The sequence below is a fragment of the Phocoena phocoena genome, chromosome 16 (genome assembly GCF_963924675.1).
Source record: "Phocoena phocoena chromosome 16, mPhoPho1.1, whole genome shotgun sequence".
Classification (NCBI taxonomy): Eukaryota; Metazoa; Chordata; class Mammalia; order Artiodactyla; family Phocoenidae; genus Phocoena; species Phocoena phocoena.
The window spans coordinates 63,913,556-63,937,210 of NC_089234.1; the positions used below are offsets into that span (position 1 = coordinate 63,913,556).

At 37.0% G+C, this 23,655-nt stretch overlaps 1 protein-coding gene and 1 non-coding gene across 3 annotated transcripts in view; one reads left to right on the forward strand and one right to left on the reverse strand.

Annotated features, from left to right (window-relative positions):
• The window catches only part of MYPN (myopalladin), a 76,915-nt gene extending 66,118 nt beyond the window's left edge, over positions 1–10,797 (reverse strand). Inside the window, exon 1 of one of the 2 annotated variants that reach the window (XM_065893860.1) lies at positions 10,721–10,797. In XM_065893860.1, coding sequence (XP_065749932.1) covers positions 10,721–10,797 — 77 coding nt within the window. Of the gene's footprint in view, positions 1–7,559; positions 7,759–10,720 lie in introns of those variants that run through there. The other variant, XM_065893859.1, reaches the window with a different exon arrangement.
• Positions 10,159–10,265, forward strand: LOC136136746 (U6 spliceosomal RNA). Its single transcript, XR_010656682.1, has one exon. It is a non-coding gene; the product is annotated as a U6 spliceosomal RNA (small nuclear RNA).
• Positions 10,798–23,655: the final 12,858 nt, after the last annotated feature.

Below are 23,655 nucleotides of genomic sequence, written 5' to 3' on the forward strand. Positions count from 1 at the left end.
GGGGATATGGAAGACAGGGAAGTGGGGTGCAAGACAGGACACTTTTCACTGTATACCCTTTTCTTAATTTTAAATTGTAATTATATGAGTATATTCTAATCAGTTATATATTAACATAAATTATATGGGTATATCTATTCAAAAATAAATAATTCGTAAAGTCTTATAAAAATAGTACAATAACTTTTGTTCAAAGTCCCTTGGACTAGAAATTTTGGTAATGCAAACTACTTTCATATTATTAATGTTATACCCATTTATTCACTCACATATTTACTAGAAGGATAGCAAGCTTGTAACCCATAGGCTGTTACTCCTCTCTCTCCTCCTTAAGAGACGCAGCTAACTGATTACAGTATTCTTCCCATTGACCTTCACTTACTTAACTCTCCAGTCCCTCAGCCACCACCAGCCACTCAGAGATGGTAATGGAGATGAAGACTATCTGCCATTCTTGGCTACTGTGTGCCTTGTGCTTGGAAGATGGAGAGGAAAGTAATCTCCTAAATATTTTCTGGCTTGAACATTCTATGACAAAATTTATTTCAGTTAATTTTTCTTCTTTTATATGACAGCCTCATATCATAAATAAAAATATTTGTAATATCACAAAATATTACAAATAGGGCTTCCTAGGGACTGCCCTAGTTCTCAAACTTTTAGAGTGCTATCTAAAACTAACCTCTAAACTGACAAGGTAGGCAGTCACCTTGAGAGGACAATTAAAGATGGCTAAAAGGATCACCTGCAGCAAAATGTTTTTTCATATGCTTCCATAGCCTGAGATTAACACTACTGGAGCCGCTTGTTTGGGTGAGCTTTATTGTGCCTTAAAAAAAGATTAATTGAAAATGCAATGGGGTTGGAAGGGTGCAAAAATTTATCTACAAAGATATTCATCATAGTATGGATGATAATATTAAAAAATTGGAACCATGTCCAATAAGAAATTAGTTAGATTATGATATGCTCATTAAATAGAACTATATGGCTATTTTAAATTTTGAAGCACAGTGAATGATATACAAAATAGTATATGAAAATGTAATTGAGATCCCAGCTGAAAACTTGCCTCTTTGTGCATTAACTTTGTAGAGGGACAGTTAAAGGTATTGAAATAAGGTACAAAATGCTATTTGAAAATGTAATTTATATACTGATTGAAAATCCTTTCCATTTGTAAATCAGCTATCCCATTAACCAAGTTTGAGTTTCTGTATATATTTAAATGTGAGGGGGGAAATTCAGTGCTTTATAAATCAGGATGGTCTTCTCTCTATTAGTTAGACATCACTGTATATTGTGTTTTAATGTAACTTTGTCTCTAGCTCTTTAAGATGGCTTTTATCTCGAGGCAACATGGAGTGAACATTGGCTTTGGAATCAGATAAATCTGTTTTCAAATTCTGGCTTCATCTCCTAGCAGTTGTGTGACTTTGAGAAAATTACTTAACTTCTTTGATCTTTGGATTCCTCGTCTGTAAAACATGGCTAATGTCTATTTCCTGGGGAGTGAGGATTAATAACATTACGATTGCAAATCTCGTAAAACAGGGCCAACCAGTATAATGAGCACTCAACTGATGGTAGTAACAAACAGTACATGGGTAAAGGTGATGTTAATGTTGAAGAACTTCCAAAAAGTTTATATGTATGGTGAAAATGGAGAAGAAAATACACATATAAGTAATCACTTCTCTCTACAACTATTTCTTTGTTGTTGTTTTTTAAAGAAAAGGAGCCAGTGTCACTTCCCTGGCCGTCTAGTGGTTAAGATTCTGTGCTTCCACTACAGGGGGCACCGTTCGATCCTTGGTTGGGGAATTAAGATCTCACATGCCCTGCGGTGCGGCCAAAAAAAAAAAAAAAAAGGAGCCAGTTGAGGTGTAAATGTGTGCCTGTTCTGATGCTTATAGTCATGAGAAATTATTATAACAAAAACTTCAAGCATTCAAAATTAAGGATTTCTTTAATGTTTGAATTTAACAGTTGTTACCTAACACTTTGGAGTTAGATGGATCTGGTTCAAATCCTAGTTCTGACAGTTCCTAGCTGTAGAAACTCGAGAAAGTTACTTAACCTCTGTAAGCCTCTGCTTGTTTGTAAAACAGGGGTAATAACAGTAGCCATTTCATAAGTTGAAGGGTGATTAATGTGCTTGACATCTAGTAAATGTTCAATATATGGTAGTTACTATTATTTATTATTATTTAACAACTGTGGCCACATACCATGATAAGAAGTAGAAGTAGAACTAGTGATGTGACTTGATCCAAGGACACACTTTGAAGAGAAACTGAACTTGAATTTGTAGTTAATTCAGCGTATCTGTATTCTATGAAATATGCATAGTCTCATGAACAAGCTGTGCTGCCTTCAGATCTTTGTACATATTCTCTTTGCTCAGGCTGCTCCCTTTCTCCACCTCTTTTCACTATCTTAGTGGGCCAAGTCCTATACAATCTTCAGTTCTTAGCTGAGAGTTGGCCCTGGGATTTCTTCTTTTTTCTGGGTTGGGTACCTCTCCAGTATGCTGCCAAAATTCACTGTCCTAACCCCCAAACACAGCACTTATTACGATGCATATTTGCCTATTTACTTTTCTGTCTACCTCATTTTGTTTTGTACACCCTCATCTCTGTACACACACAGCACACAGAAGGTGGTCAGAAACGTATCTGTTGAATTCTTTTGTTCATTAGAATTTCCTACTAAATCTATGCTTGTTTATCTTCTTTTAAAGTTTCAGGCTAAAGTAAGACAGATAAATAGAAATCATACTTACAAAGGAACCTTACAGACACAAAGAAAAAATATAAACTGGTAAAAGCAGTAATAACTTCAAAGTGACTTTCAAATAAAAATTTATTTATGGTGGATAAAATAACTGGAATTATGCTTTGTTTTCATACCAGAAGGATCAAAGAACATCTGATTATCATAAAAAACCTGGGTTTGAATCCCAGCCCCAACACTAAATAACTTTGCTATCTTGAGCAAGTCACTTAATGCATCTGAATCTCAATTATCCTCACCTATCAAATGGTATAATAACAATTCCATCTCAGATGGTTCTCAGGTGGAAATGCATGTGTAAATTGTTAAACTGATAAATATTACCTAAAATAGGAAATATGAAAATGTATTACTTTCTCTTTCAAGCATTAATTTTAAAACTATCTGTTATAAAAGTTATAGTTTTAAAAAACCCAAGAGCTATTATGGATAACCCAGCTTTCATTTATTCATCCCATAAATATTAACTGAGCATTTACTATGTGCCAGGCACCCTTCTAGGCCCTGAGGATTCATCAGTGAACAACAGACAAAGTCCTTGTCCTCATGGAGTTGACATTCTAGTAGGGAAGATATAAATGTTAAGAAGAAAAATAAAGTAGGGCAAGGGACTGGAGAATGATGAGGTAGAGAAGAAGGTGTGCTACTGACATTTTGGCTAGGAATGTCAGGCAAAGCTTCTCATGCAGTGGAGAAGTTAGCCACGTGACCATCTGGGAGGAAGAAGTAAGTGTCAAGGCCAAGGGAGGTGAATGTTTGGTGTGTCCAAGTCAAGCCCAGTGGGCCAGGAGGTGAGTGAGAAAGAAGAGTGGAAGGCTAGAGCATGTAAGATCTTTCAGACCATGGGAAAGACTCTGAGTTTTACTAAATGTGTGAATGGGAAACCATTTTAAAGTTTTTTGAAGCAGATGACATGGTTTTGAGAAAGTTCAATTGTGCCTGCTATGCAAAGAATGCAAGAGAGGATGCTGGTTTGAATCAATGAGTAGTATTAGAGGAAGATGGTGAGAAATGGTCAGATTTGAGATATCTTTTGAAAATAGAGCCAGGATGATTTAATGATGGATTGAAAGTAGGGTACAAGAGAAAGACCAGAGTCAAGAGTGACTCCAGTATTTATGGCCTAAGCAACTAGGAGAGTGGTGGAATTATTTACTGGGATGAGGCAGGAGCAAGTTTTAGGAAGGGTTCTCTTAAACATTTCATTTGACAACTGTCAAAGTTCTCTTAGGCATTTCAACTGGTGTGTTCAGGTGACATTGGACGTTGCTTCCTTCTTTCTGTTTATTATAAATTGAAACAGATATTACACTGCTTTCAAACTAAGAATGAATAAATGCCATTGAAAACAGATTGTGCTTTTGATGAAATGGTCTTGGATTTGAAATGAGGCAGTTAATGTGGCATCAAGACCAACTTTAGTAGATCGTGTAAACTAATTTAGCCACATAGGATGCTTATTGAATGTTCTTCACTTTCTTTTGCCAAATATCTATATTTTTTCCCTACGAATTTTGCTGAAAAGAGGATCTGACCTAAGAACTTGCTGAAAATGTTAAGACTCTCGTTTACAAAAACAAAACTTAATGCTGATACCTTTGGGCATATTTCTCAAGTCATGTTAACACTATTCTTCTGTAGGTTCTGAGAAGACCTTGTTGGAAGTAACATGAGTTATAAACTCATCTTTTGCTTATAATATGAACATTTAAATCGGGGCATTGACCAGAGAATTGGCAAAACCTAATATGAAGTAACTTGGATTAAAACATGAATACTGAAGTTTTCTGGCTATGAAATATTCTTAGATATTAAATGAGAAAACAAATCTGGTTTCTAGGGGAACACAAAAACAGTCTAATAAATATTTAATAGTTATTTGGCTAGAGAGCTGGAATAGGAAAAGATAGACATCTTTAATTAACTCACCCCTAAACTAAGGAACAGAACTACGCTGCTTACTTCATGGGTTTGTTTGTGAAGGAACTTTAGAAATGTAGAACACTATACAAATTTAAGGTAATCCTTTTCTGTAGGGGAGCACTAGTGTAAAAGATACCAAAACCAGAGCCCAAAGTTAGTATTTAATCTGAAATATAGCAAATAAATAGTATAGAAGTAAATTCTGTGACCCTTAAAAAAGGTAATGAAGCCAAGTAAGATGGCTTCAGGAATCTAGGATCAAAAAAAGGGTTTGGTGGTAGTCACAAAAATGAGGTTTTTATTTCACTCTCAATTCACCATTCATGATGAACTTAGCTCTTATACCGAAGTCCCAAATGAGAAAACTTTGTCAATCCCCATTAACTCAAAGATTCATTTTAAATAAGAAAAAAAATGTAAACATTTTCATCCTTCTTCAGCCTCTTAATATTTGGGTTCATTTTCTTTAGGTGTTTAAGGATTTGAAAAATGATAACTTCCCTAATTGACACGTTTGCTCGATGGGGAGAGGAGCAAGTACCCCAGTTCGGCTTGTGATCTCAAGATCTAGTTCTAGTTCCAGCCCTTGGTGTGAAGGCTCTGCTGGGCCTCTCTCAGACCGTGGGGTGCATTGTGACTCCAGGTGGAGGGCTATGTAGCACACAGTCTATACAGAGCTTGTCAAGGTGACTCTAGTTATACATGAGCTGTAGGAACTCTTCAGTGACTGCAGGTAAATAGTCGCACCAACTTTTGTGCCCACCAAAAATGTAACTGCTGAAAACATGTTCTTAAATTTCTCAACACACCATTTTGTCTGTACACGGGTTGTTCCCATTAAGCAAAAGCCCAAGGCCTTAGCAGTTTTAAAAGCTCTTTATCAGCTGTAAAGCACCATAAAAATTTAAGAAAATATTTCTGTGGTGTTTGATCCTTCTATATCTCTTAAGAGAGGAAAAGAGATAAAATCTTTTCATTTTTTTTGGCTTTTTATAGGCAATGACACCATGCTACAAGCCATGCCTTTGTCAAATCTCAATGTCAATGAGGAGACTAATTATTCTGGGGTTAGCAGTCTCATTCATCTTCTATTTTCAGGTTAATGAGCTGAGTTCATTACTCCTATTGCATCCAGGAGTTAACCTAAAAAATTTAGCTGTCACCTTTTCATATACTAACATTAGTTCATTAAAGTCCTTTCACAGTGAAACCTAATTTATCTGTAGTCCCGTTTCTTCAAAAATAAGTTTGAAAAACCATCTCTATGAATTCCAAAACCCTATTGGGATAAAAATTTATTGAATTTCTTGTGTCCATGAATTGTGGTTCTGAGTCCATTCCATTGAATGTGTGCCTTTGTAAGCTAGAAACTATATTCTATTATACAATCGATGTATTAGAGTCTGTAGTAGAGTCTATATTCTAAATTGTACACATATGGAACACTGGTGCTTTAATACGTTGTTAGGAGTTCCAATAGCATTAGCCATATTCTACAAGTGGGAATAGAGACAAACCTCCAGAATTTGGATAATGTCCAACTGTTTGTTTCATACTCCATTATTATAAGATTCTCTAATGTTTATAATTTTGTGTCCCGACAAAGTAAGTACAGTGTGCATATATTTCAGATTTCATGGGATGGCCTTGATTTTAAATATTTTGATTATTGTCAAATGGTGTATCAGACAGCATATCTTAATTTTTGTTTAAAAATATGTTTATTATAGCTATAAGTGTAGACATTCTTAATTTCCTAGAAAAGGATTATATGGATTTTATGTGAAGTTAAGAGTTATTATTAAGGAGAGACTAAAAAGTTATAACAATTTTTAAATTTAGAGCTTGTAGAATTCATTTCATCATTACCAATGTGAAAGTAGTTGAATAACAATTTTTTCAGAAAGGAAACTGGTTAGCTGTTTTGTTTCTTTCAAACTGATCGATGCTAGTATCTTTAACAAGTATGAGTAAAAAAATCTGTTGATAAGATAATAAAATTTCTTAGCACCCTTACTGTAATGTTCACTTTTTGGGAATGGAAATACAGATTAACTCATGTTTTCTTTTTCTTTGTTTATACGGTTATTAAAATATAGTTCAAGTTGTGCATCTAATTACCGCTAATAGTGCAATGTACCAAGTCAAACACTTGCCACTGACTGTCAAGTGTCTTTCTGATGCAGCTGAAAAGGGAGGGAGGGAGGGAGGGAGAGAGAGAGAGAGAGAGAGAGAGAGAGGGAGGGAGGGAGGGAGAGAGGGAGGGAGGGAGAGAGGGAGAGAAAGAGAGAGAGGGGGAGAGAAAGGAGAAAGAAAGAGCAATGTCCTTTGAGCAAGACGTTCTGCAGCTGTTGTGTACATTAATCCAGGGAGCAGATCTCCCAACACTAAATATAGCAAGCATATCCTTTTACATGATAAAAAAAATGTTAAATGAAAGTCTTTAACTATGGAGTCATATTATTTTAGATTTGATTTCCTTTTAAAAGGAAATAGGCATTGCACACATATTCTCTATACAAACACTGTAATTTTAATAAATGAATGTATGGAAAATGCCAATGATAATACACATGTCACGACTTCCTCTGTTAAGATATTTTCCTTTAGGACCCGAGTAGGTTGTGATCTCTGAGGGTCTCATCAATCCCCTCCAAAATTTGACCACGTAGAAAACTTTATTTTTCACATAATTTTGTGTCCCATCCTACGTAATTAGAAAGTTATCCTCGGTTTCGCTCTAAGCAACAGTAATTAGGTCTTGGAAATATCCCTTTCCCATTGTCAGTTTCTTGTTATCAAAACATACTTGAGAACTTAAATCTGGATATTACCTTTCTTTTTTTAGTTGACCCAGATGAGGATGTCCAAACCAAGCACTCCACCGTGACGATAATTATCCAAGGAGAACTTTTAGATGAAAGCACAGGAGAAAAAGAAAATTCTTCACGTCCTTGGAAATGGAGAGTAGCCGTCCATAGAGTGAGGAATTAACCTTAGTTTCAGTGAAGATGGCTGTTAGAAGCTGGACAACCTGTCACCACCGGAGCCAGAGCATTTGTCAGCTCACAGGTCCCAAGTTATTTTGAGCTGTATAAACCATGTGCCTGTGAAACATTCCACCTGATTGGATAGGAGAAAACTGAGCAAAGGGATTCCACAGCAGGACAGCACCTATGGGAGGTGGGGGTCAGTCAGTTTTCCTACCTATAGAATTTCACTTACAGCTAGAGGCCCAAGTTGTTTATTTATTTATGTTTGGAATTAATACTAAATTGGTTATAACACATTCCATCTGTCAAATAAAATGGCATTATTTTTTGAAATATATCAAAATTCTTAATTTTTAAGAGAATTAGCTTTATTTTTTTTAATAATTAATTTTATTGGAGTATAGCTGCTTTATGATGCTATGTTAGTTTCTACTGTACAGCAAAGTGAATCAGCCATACATATACATATATCCCCTCTTTTTTGGATTTCCTTCCCATTTAGGTCACCACAGAGCACTGAGTAGAGTTCCCTGAACTACACAGAAGGTAAGAGAATTAACTTTAATTCATGGGAAATTTACTCTCATTTAATCACTGATACATTTTAGGAAATTTGGCTATGAAAAGCCAGTATGAAAGTGAGGTCCAACATTTTAAAGCTGAGGGTTTTTTTTTTTTAACTGTTTGTCCAAAGGCTTAGAAAAAGCAGAGAAGATAACTAACATTAAAAGTTGTTAACTAGAGATCACAGGAAAAATGGAGAGGAAAAAGCCATCAGTCCGAGAATAAACCCAGTAACAAATTAGTTTGAACAAACTTTTTCAGAAAAAAAACTAATCAGATACTGTTTAAAAGTCAAAATTACTATATAATGTAACACATTATAACTCCTATTCATTTATGAGTACCTGGAATAACTTTTTTTTGTATATTATTTTGAAAAAGTCTATGCCAGATTTCTTCTTTTACACAAGCATTGCCGAACAATAAAAAAGAATCCTTAGCCAAACCAACATCTGCTCAAAAACCTACTTTGTCAAAGTATAGGCTCTTTGATATTAATTTCATATATTTTCAGAATATGAATTTGGAAAAAAAAAGTTAACCCCATTATTTCAGTCTTGGTAGAAGCCTGGGTTTTGAAAATTCAGATAAATGCCATTGGTTTTTTTTTTCTTTCTTTTAAGGGTCATTCTTAGATTTGGGTAGCATGAAATACATTGATTTAAACCTACCTTTCTTATTTTTATTTTTATTTTTTTGTGGTACGCGGGCCTCTCACTGTCGTGGCCTCTCCCGTTGGGGAGCACAGGCTGCGGACGCGCAGGCTCAGTGACCATGGCTCACGGGCCCAGCCGCTCCGAGGCATGTGGGATCCTCCCAGACCAGGGCACGAACCGGTGTCTGCTGCATTGGCAGGCGGACTCTCAACCACTGCGCCACCAGGGAAGCCCATAAACCTACCTTTCTTAATTAAATCACACAATACTTGTAGAATTTCTTCCCATTCATTCAACAAATATTTATCTAATGCCTACTATGTACCAGGTATTGGGTATAAAGCAGTGCACAAAACATACCAAAATTCCTGCCCTCATGGCATTTACTAAGAGATCTTTTTACCTTTTTCAGTCACCTAGAGACTCCCTATAGTATACTGAATAGATATAAACTTTGTTTATTATGATCAAATCAGAAGCTTCACTATACCTTTTGTTAAGGAACTTTGAATTTACACAGGCAAAATGAAAAAGACTATTGAGGAAAACTTTAAAATAATCCAGACTGAAAGCACTGTTACTAAGGTGGGAAGAGGGCACAAGAATAACTGAGTTATATGGATAGATTATTTTCATTACTGCATTAATCTAGATCTTCAGTGTACAGGGTTGTTTGATCTCTTACCTGTGCTGAAATTAACCTCAAGACTACTTAATTGTGTTTCTGCATTTTCTATTTAGGTAGGTGCTCCAACGATTTCTTTTTATTTAAAGAGAGGATCTTCCCCCACTATCCCTTTCAGATCTTGATGCATAATCAATATAAGTGCTGCTAAGTCTTGAGTCGGGACAGGAAAAAGTAAAACCTCCATTTCATTTAGCACAAAGATGTGCTACTATATGATTTTCCAAAGGGAAATGTCTACACACACTGTAAGTGAACATATTTCTGCTTCCTTGCAAACTGTTCCATGATAAGCCTGGTATCCTACCTTTCACCCAGGTATAGAACACTGAGGTGGAAGGAGACCCATACTGAAAGATAAACTAGAGTTGGTTGGGCAGTGAAATTAGGAATCAATAGGGAGAATTAAAATCGGTTTAAAATGCCAAAAAAAAAAAAGTTACAGAATAAAGAGACAAAGAATTTCTGAATAGCAGTAATCTTTCTTTCATTTTTACTGTAACATTTTCAAATACAGATAGTGTACAAAAAATTTGAGCTTGTGCTCGCTTCGGCAGCACATATACTAAAATTGGAATGATACAGAGAAGATTAGCATGGCCCCTGCGCAAGGATGACACGCAAATTCGTGAAGCGTTCCATATTAAAAAAAAAAAAAATGAGCTCTTTGAAAAAAAGTTGCATATAAATATTTTAAATAAATAATATTCAGCAACTGTGGATACCTTGCTTACAGTATATCAACCTTGTATTCTAGATTCTAGTTTTTTAAAATTGGTTTCTGCTCCCAAGTAATGTAGCCCCTACCCTACATATCATCTTAGTAATTGTATAAACATTACACCACAAACCTACTAGCTTAGATTTTACCAGAATTTACTGGTACAAAGAATACTTTTTAAAACTTAAAAAATATATACAACATAGTTAAAAACAAATTTCATAAGTGACAAGTAAACACAAGTTTACATGTCTTAAGCCTTCCCCATAAAGTTGAGTGCCCCATCTAACACATGTGTTTATTGTGGTTTGAACATGATCTTGTGCTTGCCTTCAGCTGTTTTCTTAATTTAGTCACTCAGTTATAGAAACAGTTTACTCACATTGGGGTGATCCACAGGAATGCCAAGGAATCTGGAAGATCTATGACAGAGGAAGTCTTCACTTGGAGGATAAGCATGTGAGAATTTCTGTGCTAGTAGATTCATGTAAAATTTTTGTATTTGCTATTTTTCCAGATTGCTTTAGATTTTTATTCTTTAAAAGAAATTTCTGACATATACCAAATTTTCAATGAGTTTTGCTTAAAGTTTATAGATTTATATTGAGGTATTCCCCTCAAGTATCAGATGAAAAAACAACAATCCTCTATATCTTATTTTTAAAGAATAGAGACTTGTGGGCTTCCCTGGTGGCGCAGTAGTTGAGAGTCCGCCTGCCGATGCAGGGGACACGGGTTCGTGCCCTGGTGCGGGAAGGTCCCACATGCCGCAGAGCGGCTAGGCCCGTGAGCCGTGGCCGCTGGGCCTGCGCGTCCGGAGCCTGTGCTCCGCAACGGGAGAGGCCACAACAGTGAGAGGCCCACGTACCGCAAAAAAAAAAAAAAGAATAGAGACTTGTATTATTTTCTAACCTTTGCTAATGAGAAGAACACAGCAGAGGCAAGTTCTTGACCATCCAAAACAATGTATGTATGGTGGATTATAGAGGGTCTTAAACAAACCCCATGATACAGTGTAATTGAGAACTACAATTAAATCCTTAAGAAATGTCTTTTTCATCTCAACGGTACTGAAAACACTTGCTTAAAACTAAAACTAAAAAAACTTAAAAAGCTGTAAGTTCAAAACCTATTTAGTTTTAAAAACTAAAAACATCTAAACAAACTATAAACAGAATACTTATTATCCTGAAAAGTAAATTTGTGATTACCTGTCCCAGGAGAAGGACCGTTCCTGTGTCAATCAACCAGGATCATCCAGAGCCCAAATCTCACTGCCTAACTGTGTCAGCCACAAAAGTAGCATGAAGGAAATGTGATACTGCCCTGCCAGAGTAATGAAGGGTATTTACAGGGTTCCGTGGCAGATCCTGGGACCGTCACTTAGAACAGATTGCTCTTTCGGATCAACTTTACTAACTCAATCTGTGCGATGTTCTTAACCTGGATGGATGGTGTGGGTGGATAATGACTAAGATGACTAAGGAAACAGGCTTTCTTGATTTCTCCTTTGATGAGGTGAAAAGGATAATAAACATGAACTTTTAAAGAATAAAACATAAGGAATGCACAACATATCCATGCGGAGGATGCATGTGACACGTGTAAACATCTTTACCTGATACAAAACTGAGAGTATGGTTGATACATTTATTAAAGTAAATATGGGAAAATAATCAGTTATTATAATAATGTGTGCACCCCCAGTTTTGGGGTAGATTAAAGCTTTACTATGTGGTTTCTATGAAAGCACTGTAAGGCTTCCTTTACTTGTGCTTTTGATATGGAGGACATATCAAAGTTTACACTTTTTTTTTTTTTTTTTTGTGGTACGCGGGCCTCTCACTCTTGTGGCCTCGCCCGTTGTGGAGCGCAGGCTCCGGACGCGCAGGCTCAGTGGCCATGGCTCACGGGCCCAGCCGCTTCGCGGCATGTGGGATCTTCCCGGACCGGGGCACGAACCCGCGTCCCCTGCATCGGCAGGCGGACTCTCAAACACTGGGCCACCAGGGAAGCCCCAAAGTTTACACTTTTTAGGAAGTATTATTTATAAGAAGGAAATCTGTTCCCAGAGTTATTTTTTAAAAGAGCATCTATGATTAACTGAAGAAATCCAAGACAATTAGTATCAGGCATGTAATCCTGAGGTCTACAATTGATTCCTCCTGCTCACCACATTAATATAATGATTATATTAACACACATATAAACTTATCATCTCGGTAGAAGTAAGTTAACATTCTTTAGCTGTATGCTAGGCACTGTGTTAGGCTCTTCATGGACATTGTACTTTATTTTACGTATTCCTTCAACAAACTATGAAGTAGGTACTGTTAGAATTCTCATTTTACAGGTAAGAATCTAAGGCTTAGAAAGAGGTTAAAAACTTACCCAAGGTAACACAATGGGTGAGTGACTGGACCAGGATTAAACCTAAGGCTAACTCTAAGTCTGTGCTCATAACTACTGTACATGTTTAAAAGTTTGCATTTCTGCAGTATTTGAAAAAAAATTAAGGGTAAAAATGAACATAAAACCTACTGTCTCTTTTAGTAAGTACTTTAAGGAAACACTGTGTTGAATTTTGTTTATAATTTTTCTGACAGAAAGGAACCCTGAAATTCTTTTGTATGACTAAACAAACAAGCAAAGAGAAAATATAGAAAGAAAAAAACGAATGCTTTCAGAAACATTGTATCTGCAGTATTTTTAGCTGAGAACATGAATTGATATGTGGACTGAAACATCAGGCATTAATGCTGAAAGATAGGGCATTGAAGGCAGTCTGAATGCTTTAACAGACCTATTTTTTTGTTCCATTTATGATAGTCATTTTGTTCAGACAATTTAAGACCTTTGTTCTTTTGAAAGTAAATTTCAATGCTTTGTGTTATTTCTCAGCACATCAACATGGGTCAGTACATTTTTTGCAAGTTAAGGGTAGGAAAATAATACTTGAAATATTCTCTCTTCGTAATGCTATCACTGAATATCTGAAATGCCAGTGTGCCAGTCTCTGGGTGATTCCACTCAGATTCTATTTTTGGGCAGCTTGGACATCTCAGAAAGCTGAAAATAAAGTTCAGTGTTCTTATGCATGACCCAAATAATCACACTAACACTAATGATGTGAAGGCAAGGAGATGGGAATTACTATTTCTTCCAAGTGTACTCTAAGACAGGAGCAGCCTAAGTGATCTCTTATTCAACACTCACAGCAACCCTGAAAGGTATTGCTATTTGCATGTTACAAGGAGGAAACTAAGGCTTAAGGAAGTTTAGCTTTCCCAAAGGTAGCCAACCAGTGAGCTGCTCAGCTGGGGGAATTCAAACCTAGGCCTCTTAGTTTAAAATGTATTCTCTTTTCATTGCCCCACCCCCTCCACTGTCTTCTCATGAAAAGTAATTATGCAGGTTAGTTCAAAAATCACCCAAAAGAAGGAAACTCGCCATTATTTTCATATGTATCGGTAGGCAAAGGATTATTAAAATTATTAACTTTGATTTTAGGGACTTAGTGTTTATTTAACAGAAGCAAGAAGAGAACAGAAAAATAACATAAGACTAAGTCTTAGACTGTTTTCACAAAGAAGACTCAATAAAATTTGTTGATTGAAATAGCAAGGGCTAATACACATTTCTGAGAAGTTATTACCTGAAATCTATCAAAAGGAATTTGTATTTTATATCCCTATTCAAGTTCTTATTTTTATTTGCATATGGATCTACCCATTTGGTGTTTCTTGCTTTAGCAAACTTCCTATCAAAGTCAGCATACTTTAACGGAAGACCTGGAAAACCTTCTTTATTTTGCCTCATCACCCAACTGCTTTTCATTCCAAACTGAGAATGGATTAGTTAAAACGTAGTCTAACCAAGAAGTCTCCTGTTAATATATTAGAGATTCTCTCCTTTCATCTTATAACCTAGACAATAAGCTTTAATTAAAAATGTGGGTGAGGGAATTCCCTGGAGGTCCAGTGGTTAGGACGCTTTCAATGCCGGGGGCCCAGGTTCAATCCCTGGTCAGGGAACTAAGATCCCACAAGCCACGTGACGCAGCCAAAAAAAAAAAATGTGGGTGATAATGTCAATAAAAGGGATAAGCAAATATCTACAATGTCACAGGGGACTTAAACCAAAAATTTACCACAGTGTAAACTGAGCTGGGGATAAATCTGTTTGTAGACAGCCCACTGGCCTGACAATATTGTGCAGATTTCAAATAGGAATAAGAAAAGCCTTGGTATAATCAGAAATGTGATCATACTGATCCTATAAAACATAAACAACCTTTCTGGTCTGATCTGCCACTCTTCTACACAAATCCTTGTCTCCAAAAAGTTCCACCGGTATTTCCTTGCTTTATCTTTCCTTCCTGCCTTTGTTCATTATTTCTTCCAATTATTATGTAATTAAACAACTAATGGTTATAACATTTCTTATATTGCTGAATTAAACTGAGTTTTCATTTATGCATTAATGCTTTATCTATTTAACTAGATCAACTCCTTGAGAATCGAAGCCATGAAAAAATGTATATAGGCCACACAGTTTTAATCTCAAGGCATGGCACAAATTAGTCACTTAATAAATATTTGTAGCATGCTATAAAAAGAATCTATTAATTGTTGAGTTGTCCTAAATTATTCACACAATTCAACAAATATTTAATGAACGCTTATTGTGTGCCAGAAAAGATCAAATGACCTAAACTCTCAGCAACATTAACTGATTCAATTGTCATTAACAATTATGATGTTAGTTTAACACAGAAATACTGTTAAGAATCAATTCAAATGAGGAAAGGAGCTAAAAATGTTTGGTTGTTCTTTGTGCACCAGTCATTGAGCAATGACTATCAATATATGTGCTTTGGCTTAGTGGATGCTCACAATTCTTGAGATAATTGATATGGGGGACTTTTGCTTTTGGAAATGATTGGGGCTGTTTACAGCACCCACCTTGCCCAAGAGTTCTTCTGTAGGTGCCCCATAAGAGGCACTTTCATACTTTTGCATTTTCCTTAACTGGCTTAACCACTATTTTTCCTGCCCACCTTGGAACAACCTTTGTTTTACATCAGGTCTTTACTTTCTGTCCAAGCCCTAGAATCAGACTCTTTTTTCCTTCCATAGACTGCTCCTCTTGAGTTTTGGACTTAAAAACCCTACTACGGGCCTTCCCTGGTGGCGCAGTGGTTGAGAGTCCGCCAGCCGATGCAGGGAACACGGGTTCATGCCCCTGTCTGGGAGGATCCCACATGCCGCAAAGCGGCTGGGCCTGTGGGCCACGGCCGCTGAGCCTGCGCGTCCGGAGCCTGTGCTCCGCAATGAGAGAGGCCACAAGAGTGAGAGGCCCGTGTACCGCAAACAAACAAGCAAACAAAAATCCCTACTACGCATAGCTGAGAGGCAGTTCTGTCTGTTCTTATGCCCTGGTTTTTGAGATTCCAGTTCAAGTCACAGACTGAGTTGCCTGTTTTCTCAGAAATAAAGAGTACAGTACACTTAAAACACACATATATTCTCTAATTTAGATCAAGATTTCAACTACTGGTGGCTGACTGCTAATTGGACTTATTAAAATGCAGATAAGCTAGAATGAATTACTCAGCTCTCTGGTGATCCTAGCTGACCCTGTCCAGTGTCCACACCAACCAAGCTTTATTGTTCATATTTAATACATAATGTAATTTAATACAACAACCCAGGAAGTGTGAATTGTTATCCCCATTTTATGGAGAATGAAACTGAAAAAATTATATGCTACTGTGGGTTTTGCAAATTCAGGGATCTGAAAAAGTCTCAGGAGGTACACCCTGAGATCATCCAAGGTATTCTATATCATTATCCTTCTTTGTATAGAGGAGGAAACTGAAGATCAGAGAAAAAATTTCCACAGGGCCCCCTCAGAGCTCTGATTCACACCCAAGTCTATATGACACCAAAGTCCAAGTTCTTCTCTACTACATGACATCTCCTTTCAGAGGAATACACCCTTGTTAGCAATGCATTTGAGAGTCAATTTTGAAAAAACTCAGAAGATGTAGAGTTACAAGAAGGAGACCTCAAGTGATATTAGGATTATGATGACTTAGTGATTTCTTCCAAAATCCTTCCAAGTCCTTGGAAATCTGGATGATTTCCTATCTCTGACTGGTCAAAGAAATAACTTAAAAGAAATTGAAGCAGCCATAAATAATAAACAATTATCTTGGTGCATCTCTATCTGCAAATTACTAGACATAGTGAAATTAAGTATGTAGAGATCATATTTTAAGTAGACATTTACTTAGCACTTCACCTTTTTGAAGTTATTTACAATCATGTATTGTTATTATGTTCTAATAACAATGACAGAACTACACCACTGTCCGTGAAGTTGGTCTTTATTATGATTATTTTGTACATAGGAAAATTAAACACTAGAATGGCCATGCAAATGTAAATCAGTAAAACCGAGATTGCCAAGTTCACATTATTAATTTAGTTTAATAAGAGCTTTTTTAGGGGAACACCCCAAAGTTTATCTACTAGCAAAACTGGAGCAATAAATATGTGCTAAATGAGGCTTAGAACACGCTTTGAATAACTGAGTAGAGATGGCAACTAAAAGAAACATAAAAAAGTAATTATTTTCTATTTCTATTTTTCTATTTCTAGCTGGTAATTATAGCAAATAATATTTTTCTAAGTCTTAAGAAAACTGTGAGAACCAGATTAATTTCTTTTATTCTTTAAAATGATCTAAGTGCTCATGAACTTTATTTTAAAGGTCATTTATCTCAATGTACTAAAAACTTCCTTCCTAGCTACTATGGGAAGTCTCATAAAATAGAGACTCAGTTTTTTTAAAAAAATTCTTATCTGCTTTTTAATTTTGTATGAAGAATAGGTGGAAGAAATCCAATTACTATGTTAACAAAAAGAGGCAGCTGGATTGCTTATTTGGTGATCATTCACTATGTTTATATTGGGATGGCATGGTAGGCAGGGTTTTATTTGATTTAATTCTCTCTTCTCTATTAATTTAGAAATGTTAAGGTCAGAGGATGTTTCCAAGTTCAGGTAGTGTTTAACTCAAACAATGAAAAAAAATAAGTAAGCATAAAAGCCATTGTAAAAATCTACGTCTTTAACTACCTTAAAACCAGAATAAGGGACTTCCTTGGTCCAGTGGCTAAGACTCCACGCTCCCAATGCAAGGGGCCCAGGTTCGATCCCTGGTGAGGGAACTAGATCCCACATTGCTGCAACGAAGATCCCGCGTGGTGCAACTAAGACCCAATGCAGACAAATAAATAAATATTAAAAAAAAAAATCAGAATAAGGATGCACGTGAATCAAATTTAAGAAAGATCCATCACCTCTTTTCAGAAACAAATAATAACTAGTACAGAAAGATGAGCAGTTTTAAACTTGAGACATTGATATATGCCTTGTTTGATTTGAACATAGAATGTTTAAAATTTATATCAGTGGTATAGTATGATGTTTAAAAGAAGTCAAATAAATGCTGTAATTAGGCAGAGAGAAATTGTATTTAGAGTTAGATTCTACCTCCACCACTTATTATCTGAGAAGGCTTAGGCAAGTTATTTAATTTCTCTGTGCTTTAGTTTCCTCAGCTCTAAAAAATGGGAGAAATATTAGTACCTAACTCATGGGATTGCTGTGAGAATTAAGTAAATACTCTTAGAATAATACCTGGCTCCTAGCAAGTGGCCAGTAAATGTTAACTATCATTATTACCATTCTTATCATAGAAAGATATATTTTAAGTAAACATCTTTTAATCTGGCTTTGTGAAGTCACAGGGAGTGAAGTATACACATTTGCGCTGAGCTGTAAACTCTAAGGAAAGGCCAGAGGCTGAATGGGCCATCTAGACTGATGACTCAGACATAGCCACAGTTCAGGTTTCCAGACTGATTCAGTCCTTGGCTTCTGTCCTGACACTGACAACAAAAATGCCAATTAGTGCAAGAGTGATGAGTTTTTTTAGCATGGGTGCTGTTCATCAGAGATTCAAATCAGATCACTTACATCTTGTATAGGACACCGATAGTGATCAACCAAGTTCAGTTGTAAACCAATGACATGGAGGTAAACTGCTTCATATCTAGTTACCGTGCTCCTGAACCATCTGCTTCTGAATTCTAAATTCTCAACTCAGCCACTGCCAAGGGGCTAAACATAGCTAAAGGGTTGAAATTATAATTTGATCTGACAACCCAAGTATCAGACAAGCCTACTTTAGCCAAATAAGTAGAGGGGTGACAAATATCAGAGCAGTATATCCACTCTGTGGTATGTGCTTTATGACAAGAAAATAATAATTGAGAGTGTTGGTAAATATCTTATTTCTTATCTGATCTAGAAAAGGGTGTCAGCATAGATTGGTATAAAACTTTAGGTTGACAAAACTATTGTTAAGGTTAAGTGATTTAGAGAGGAGAAATCTAGGGAAGTGAGGGATATCTTAGAATTCCCATGATCCTGAATTGTCTAATGAACTAATGTTGAATGTATATAAACACCACATGGAATAAGATAAAGAAGATCTAGATCTACTAAATAAATGCTGATAATGATAATGATGATGATGTGGAGTAGATGTCAAATACAAAGAGCAATGATGTTTTAAATCCTATTATTTAAATGATCTTTTGTACTAACACTATATTTGAAAAGTGTTTTATTGTTTTTTATTAGCTATTTCTCATCAGAGTCCTGTCAGTAGATCTGCTTTAATACTCACATTTTACATATGTGGAAGCTGACATAAAAAATAATTAAATAGTTAGGGGCTTCCCTTATAGCGCAGTGGTTAAGAATCTGCCTGCCAGTGCAGGGGACACAGGTTCGAGCCCTGGTCCGGGAAGATCCCACATGCCGCAGAGCAGTTAAGCCCTTGCACCACAACTACTGAGCCTGCACTCTAGAGCCCGCGAGCCACAACTGCTGAAGCCCGCGTGCCTAGAGCCTGTGCTCCACAACAAGAGAAGCCAGCGCAATGAGAAGCCCTCGCACCACAATGAAGAGTAGCCCCCGCTCACCGCAACTAGAGAAAGCCTGCGCACAGCAACAAAGACCCAACGCAGCCATAAATAAATAAATAAATAATACAAAAAAAGCTTGCCAACTTAAAAAAAAAAAACATCTTCAGTCTTTTGAAACTCTTTATACAATATATGAATAAAATAAATCCTTGACATTCACAGTAGGGTGTACCCTAAGCCATTTGTGGATCCCTTATACCATTGTTGTATTTGATTTTTCAGATAAAATGTGTATGAGATCATAATTAGAGAACTGATGGTTGCTTAGGCTCAGGGACCATGTAAGTGACTAGCCCTGAACCCCCAGGTCCAGGTGTACATGTCCAAAGTGATACCTCAGCAAAATCACAAATTATTGTGTCATGGCCTTTCAGGATAGTTCCTTGTTTAGACAAAAATGCCAAATGTTAAATGTGTGAATGCCAAGGGCTTTTTTGTATTTTTGATCAAATTCCTAAGTCCATGGCTGAGTGGCACTGCCAGTGGCAGGAACAAGGGATGCTCACACTTGAGGAAGCCATGAATTCACTCAAGCTAGGTCCTCGGATGAAGTGAAGCCAGTTTGCCACCAAACAAACCCCTGGGACCAGGATGTAGAGAGTAGGCTGTGGCCAGAGCTGGAGTGGGTCTGGCCTGGTTTAAACTCTGCTCCAGGCTAATAAGGAAAAACCAGCTGGTTTTGGGTCTCTGCCTTTGCCTTTAAGTCCTGATGTGACTTCTTTTCCCCAGGGTTTCTAATTAAAGAATAAAATTTAACTAGTTAAAAAAAATTAGTTCAATGAGAAAGAATTAGTTCGGTTCTGAGAGTTTGAAACCTATGCTCGTATATACCTCTTTAAACTTTAGTTGTTCATTTTTAAAGAGCAGTAAAGCTTGTATAAGATTTAAAAAAAAGTCTTCAAAACAGTATTTATAATATGACCCTGTTTTATTTTTTTAAATTTTGGAGTACAATATTCCAAAATGTTAAACTGGTTATAACTATGTAGTGGAACTATGGAAGATTTTTCTCTCATATTTTTTCTTAGCTGTACTTTTTAAAAAACTTCTAATAAGGGTGTATTATAGTTATAAAGAGAAAAAAGACGGTAAAAGTTGCCCCCAAGGCAAAAAAAGAAAAAAAACAAAAAAGCTTCAAGGACACCAGTAGAAAAAAGAAGCAAAATTTGGCTGTAGCCTAACTGATGGTCTCTACCTACCTATATGTCAAATATATGTTTGTATATAAATATAAATATGTGTATATCTACATCTATATCTACATCTGAAGAGATAATTGGAATTACCAGTAGGAAAGGGAAATCAAAGAAGAAAGAATCAGCAGTGTTCATCCAAGAGAGCCTATCTGCTCCTGATGGTGGTGTGCTGGCAGCTCCAGACCAACACTACCAGATGCCATAACCAATTACTTACCTTGCTCCAATCCATGCTCATACAACAGCATTCTGATTTCAATTGAGTTTGTGTGTGTGTGTGTGTGTGTGTGTGTGTGTACGGTACGCGGGCCTCTCACTGTTGTGGCCTCTCCCGTTGCGGATCACAGGCTCCGGATGTGCAGGCTCAGTGGCCATGGCTCGTGGGCCCAGCCGCTCCGCTGCATGTGGGATCCTCCTGGACCAGGGCACGAACCCGCGTCCCCTGCATTGGCAGGCGGACTCTCAACCACTGTGCCACCAGGGAAGCCCTCAATTAAGTGTTTTATTAAAATAGACTTATTTATTTTTAGTTTTTAAAATAAATTTATTTATTTTTGGCTGCATTGGGTCTTCGTTGCGGTTCGTGGGCTTCTCATTGCGGTGGCTTCTCTTGTTGCGGAGCATGGGCTCTAGGTGCGTGGGCTTCAGTAGTTGTGGCACACGGGCTCAGTAGTTGTGGCTCATGGGCTCTAGAGCGCAGGCTCAGTAGTTGTGGCGCACGGGTTTAGTTGCTCCACGGCATGTGGGATCTTCCCGGACCAGGGCTCGAACCCGTGTCCCCTGCATTGGCAGGCGGATTCTTAGCCACTGCACCACCAGGGAAGTCCCTAGACTTCTTTTAAATAATAAATTGGTAGGCGAATATGGCACTTAGTTTGCTCTCAAGCCATGTTTCTCATTGTAAATTAACAAATTGGAAATGTGGATGCTGTATTACTCTCTTGGGAGTTTGATTAATGTAAATACTCTGCAAAAGGACTGGATCGCTATAAGAGTTTTTGAAAAACAAATTAGGTTTCTGATCTTGGATAGCTGAGGACCAGACAATGAAACCTGGTGATTTCATCAAGGTGATTAAAAGCTGCAAGATCTTACGACAGTCAACCAACTGGACTTCCCTAAGAAGCAATCCTGTAATTCAATGTGTGACCTTTAGCATGAAATAAATACATGGCAGGTGTGTCTTGGAGACACTGCCATAAGATACTTCCACAATATGAACGATGTGGATGGCATTTTAGCTATGATCCAGCCTATCTTTCTTAGCTTGGAGTTGTAGATAAACTGAGGACCAGAGGAAGTAAGTCGGTTATCTAAGATTGCAGTTGATATCAGCTCAAACTTGAAATTATAATTGGTGCTTCCTAGTCCAGCATATGAAACTGTTTTCCATAGCCTTTATGAAATAATATCACAGCTGTAAAATGCACACATCCATGACTATATCTTCGTTTCCTGTTTTAAAAGGTATTTATTCACTAGTATGTTCAAAGTACTCTGCTAAGTTAAGATTTTCTTCAAATCTGCTCTATATGTTTTATAATATGAGTAAATGTTTAACACTGGGAGTAGGGTAGAGGAAAATATGGCTACTTACTAAGAAGCTAATACATGCCAGGCACTGTTCTAGATACACTACATCTTACTTTCATTTATTATATGATTAAATGCTTTTCAATAATGACGAATTTTATTTAATGATAATCTTGGATATGACTTGATGCAATGAAGTGCATTCATTTAGGGCAGCAGTCCCTAACCCTTTTGGCACCAGGGATCAGTTTCATGGAAGACAATTTTTCCATGGACTGGGGCAGAGAGCGATGGTTTCGGGATGATTCAAGTGCATTACATTTATTATGCACTTTATTTCTATTATTATTACATTGTAAGATATAATGCAATTGTTATACAACTCACCATAATGCTGTTAGGAGCCGGAGCTCAGGCGGTAATGCGAGCTATGGGGAGCGGCTGTAAATACAGGTGAAGCTTCACACACTTGCTTGCTCCTCACCTCCTGCTGTGTGGCCCCGGTCCTAACAGGACTGGTAGTTGTCCCGGGCCCGGTGGTTGGGGACCCCTGATTTAGGGTATCATTAGAGAACTAATATGGTACATGTCCAAAGGTTTTAGTAAATAATAAGTGAAAGTAATACTCCCAATGGAAGAGGTTCTTTTCTGTCTCGCTACACACTAAGCATCCCTCCCACCCCCCACAAAAGCTCACAAAAGACCACATATTGTGTGATTCCATTTATATGAAATGTCCAGAATAGACAAATCTACAGAAACAGATAGTAAATTTGTGGTTGCCTAGGGTTGTGGGTGAGGGGAATGTGGGAAGAAAAGAGGAGTCACTGCTCTTGGGTATAGGTTTTTGTGGGGAGGGTGAGGAAATGTTCTACAGTTGATTGTGGCAATGGTTGCAAAACTCTGTAGATATACTAAAAACCACTGTATTGTACACTTTAAATAGGTGAATTGTATGGTATGTGAATTATATCTCAATATCTCAATGTGAATTATATCTCAATATGGTATGTGAATTATATCTCAATACAATTATATCTCAATTTTTTTAAAATTCTAAAGTTCTGCCGTCCAATTGCACAGTCCCTTCGGATCAACCCTGTGAGATACCCTCTTAATAGAATGGGAGAGTTTTACCATTAATGAGTAGTAACTTAAAAAAAAAACAGGTAATATAAAAATGAATTCCAGCACAGAAGGTAGGAACTTATAGAAACCATGGTGAGTGATAGATAAATACGCCAACTGGGAATAACTCATGTGCGTCCTAAGGTAAATCACTGATCCAGTTCTTTATGAAACAACAACACAGAAAATCCTGGCCTCCTCCAGGATTCTGTTGTCTGTCTTTGACCAGCTCAACCACTCTGTACTTTGCCCATGAACAAAGCACAGTGTTGCCCACTTAGTCCTATTTGTGGTATCTCTAATCTTTCCTTTTTGGACCTGCAGTATCTCATCCATTTTTTTAATATCACTTGGAGGTACTCTTTCCTCATTCTTCTTCCACATGGTTTTACAGAT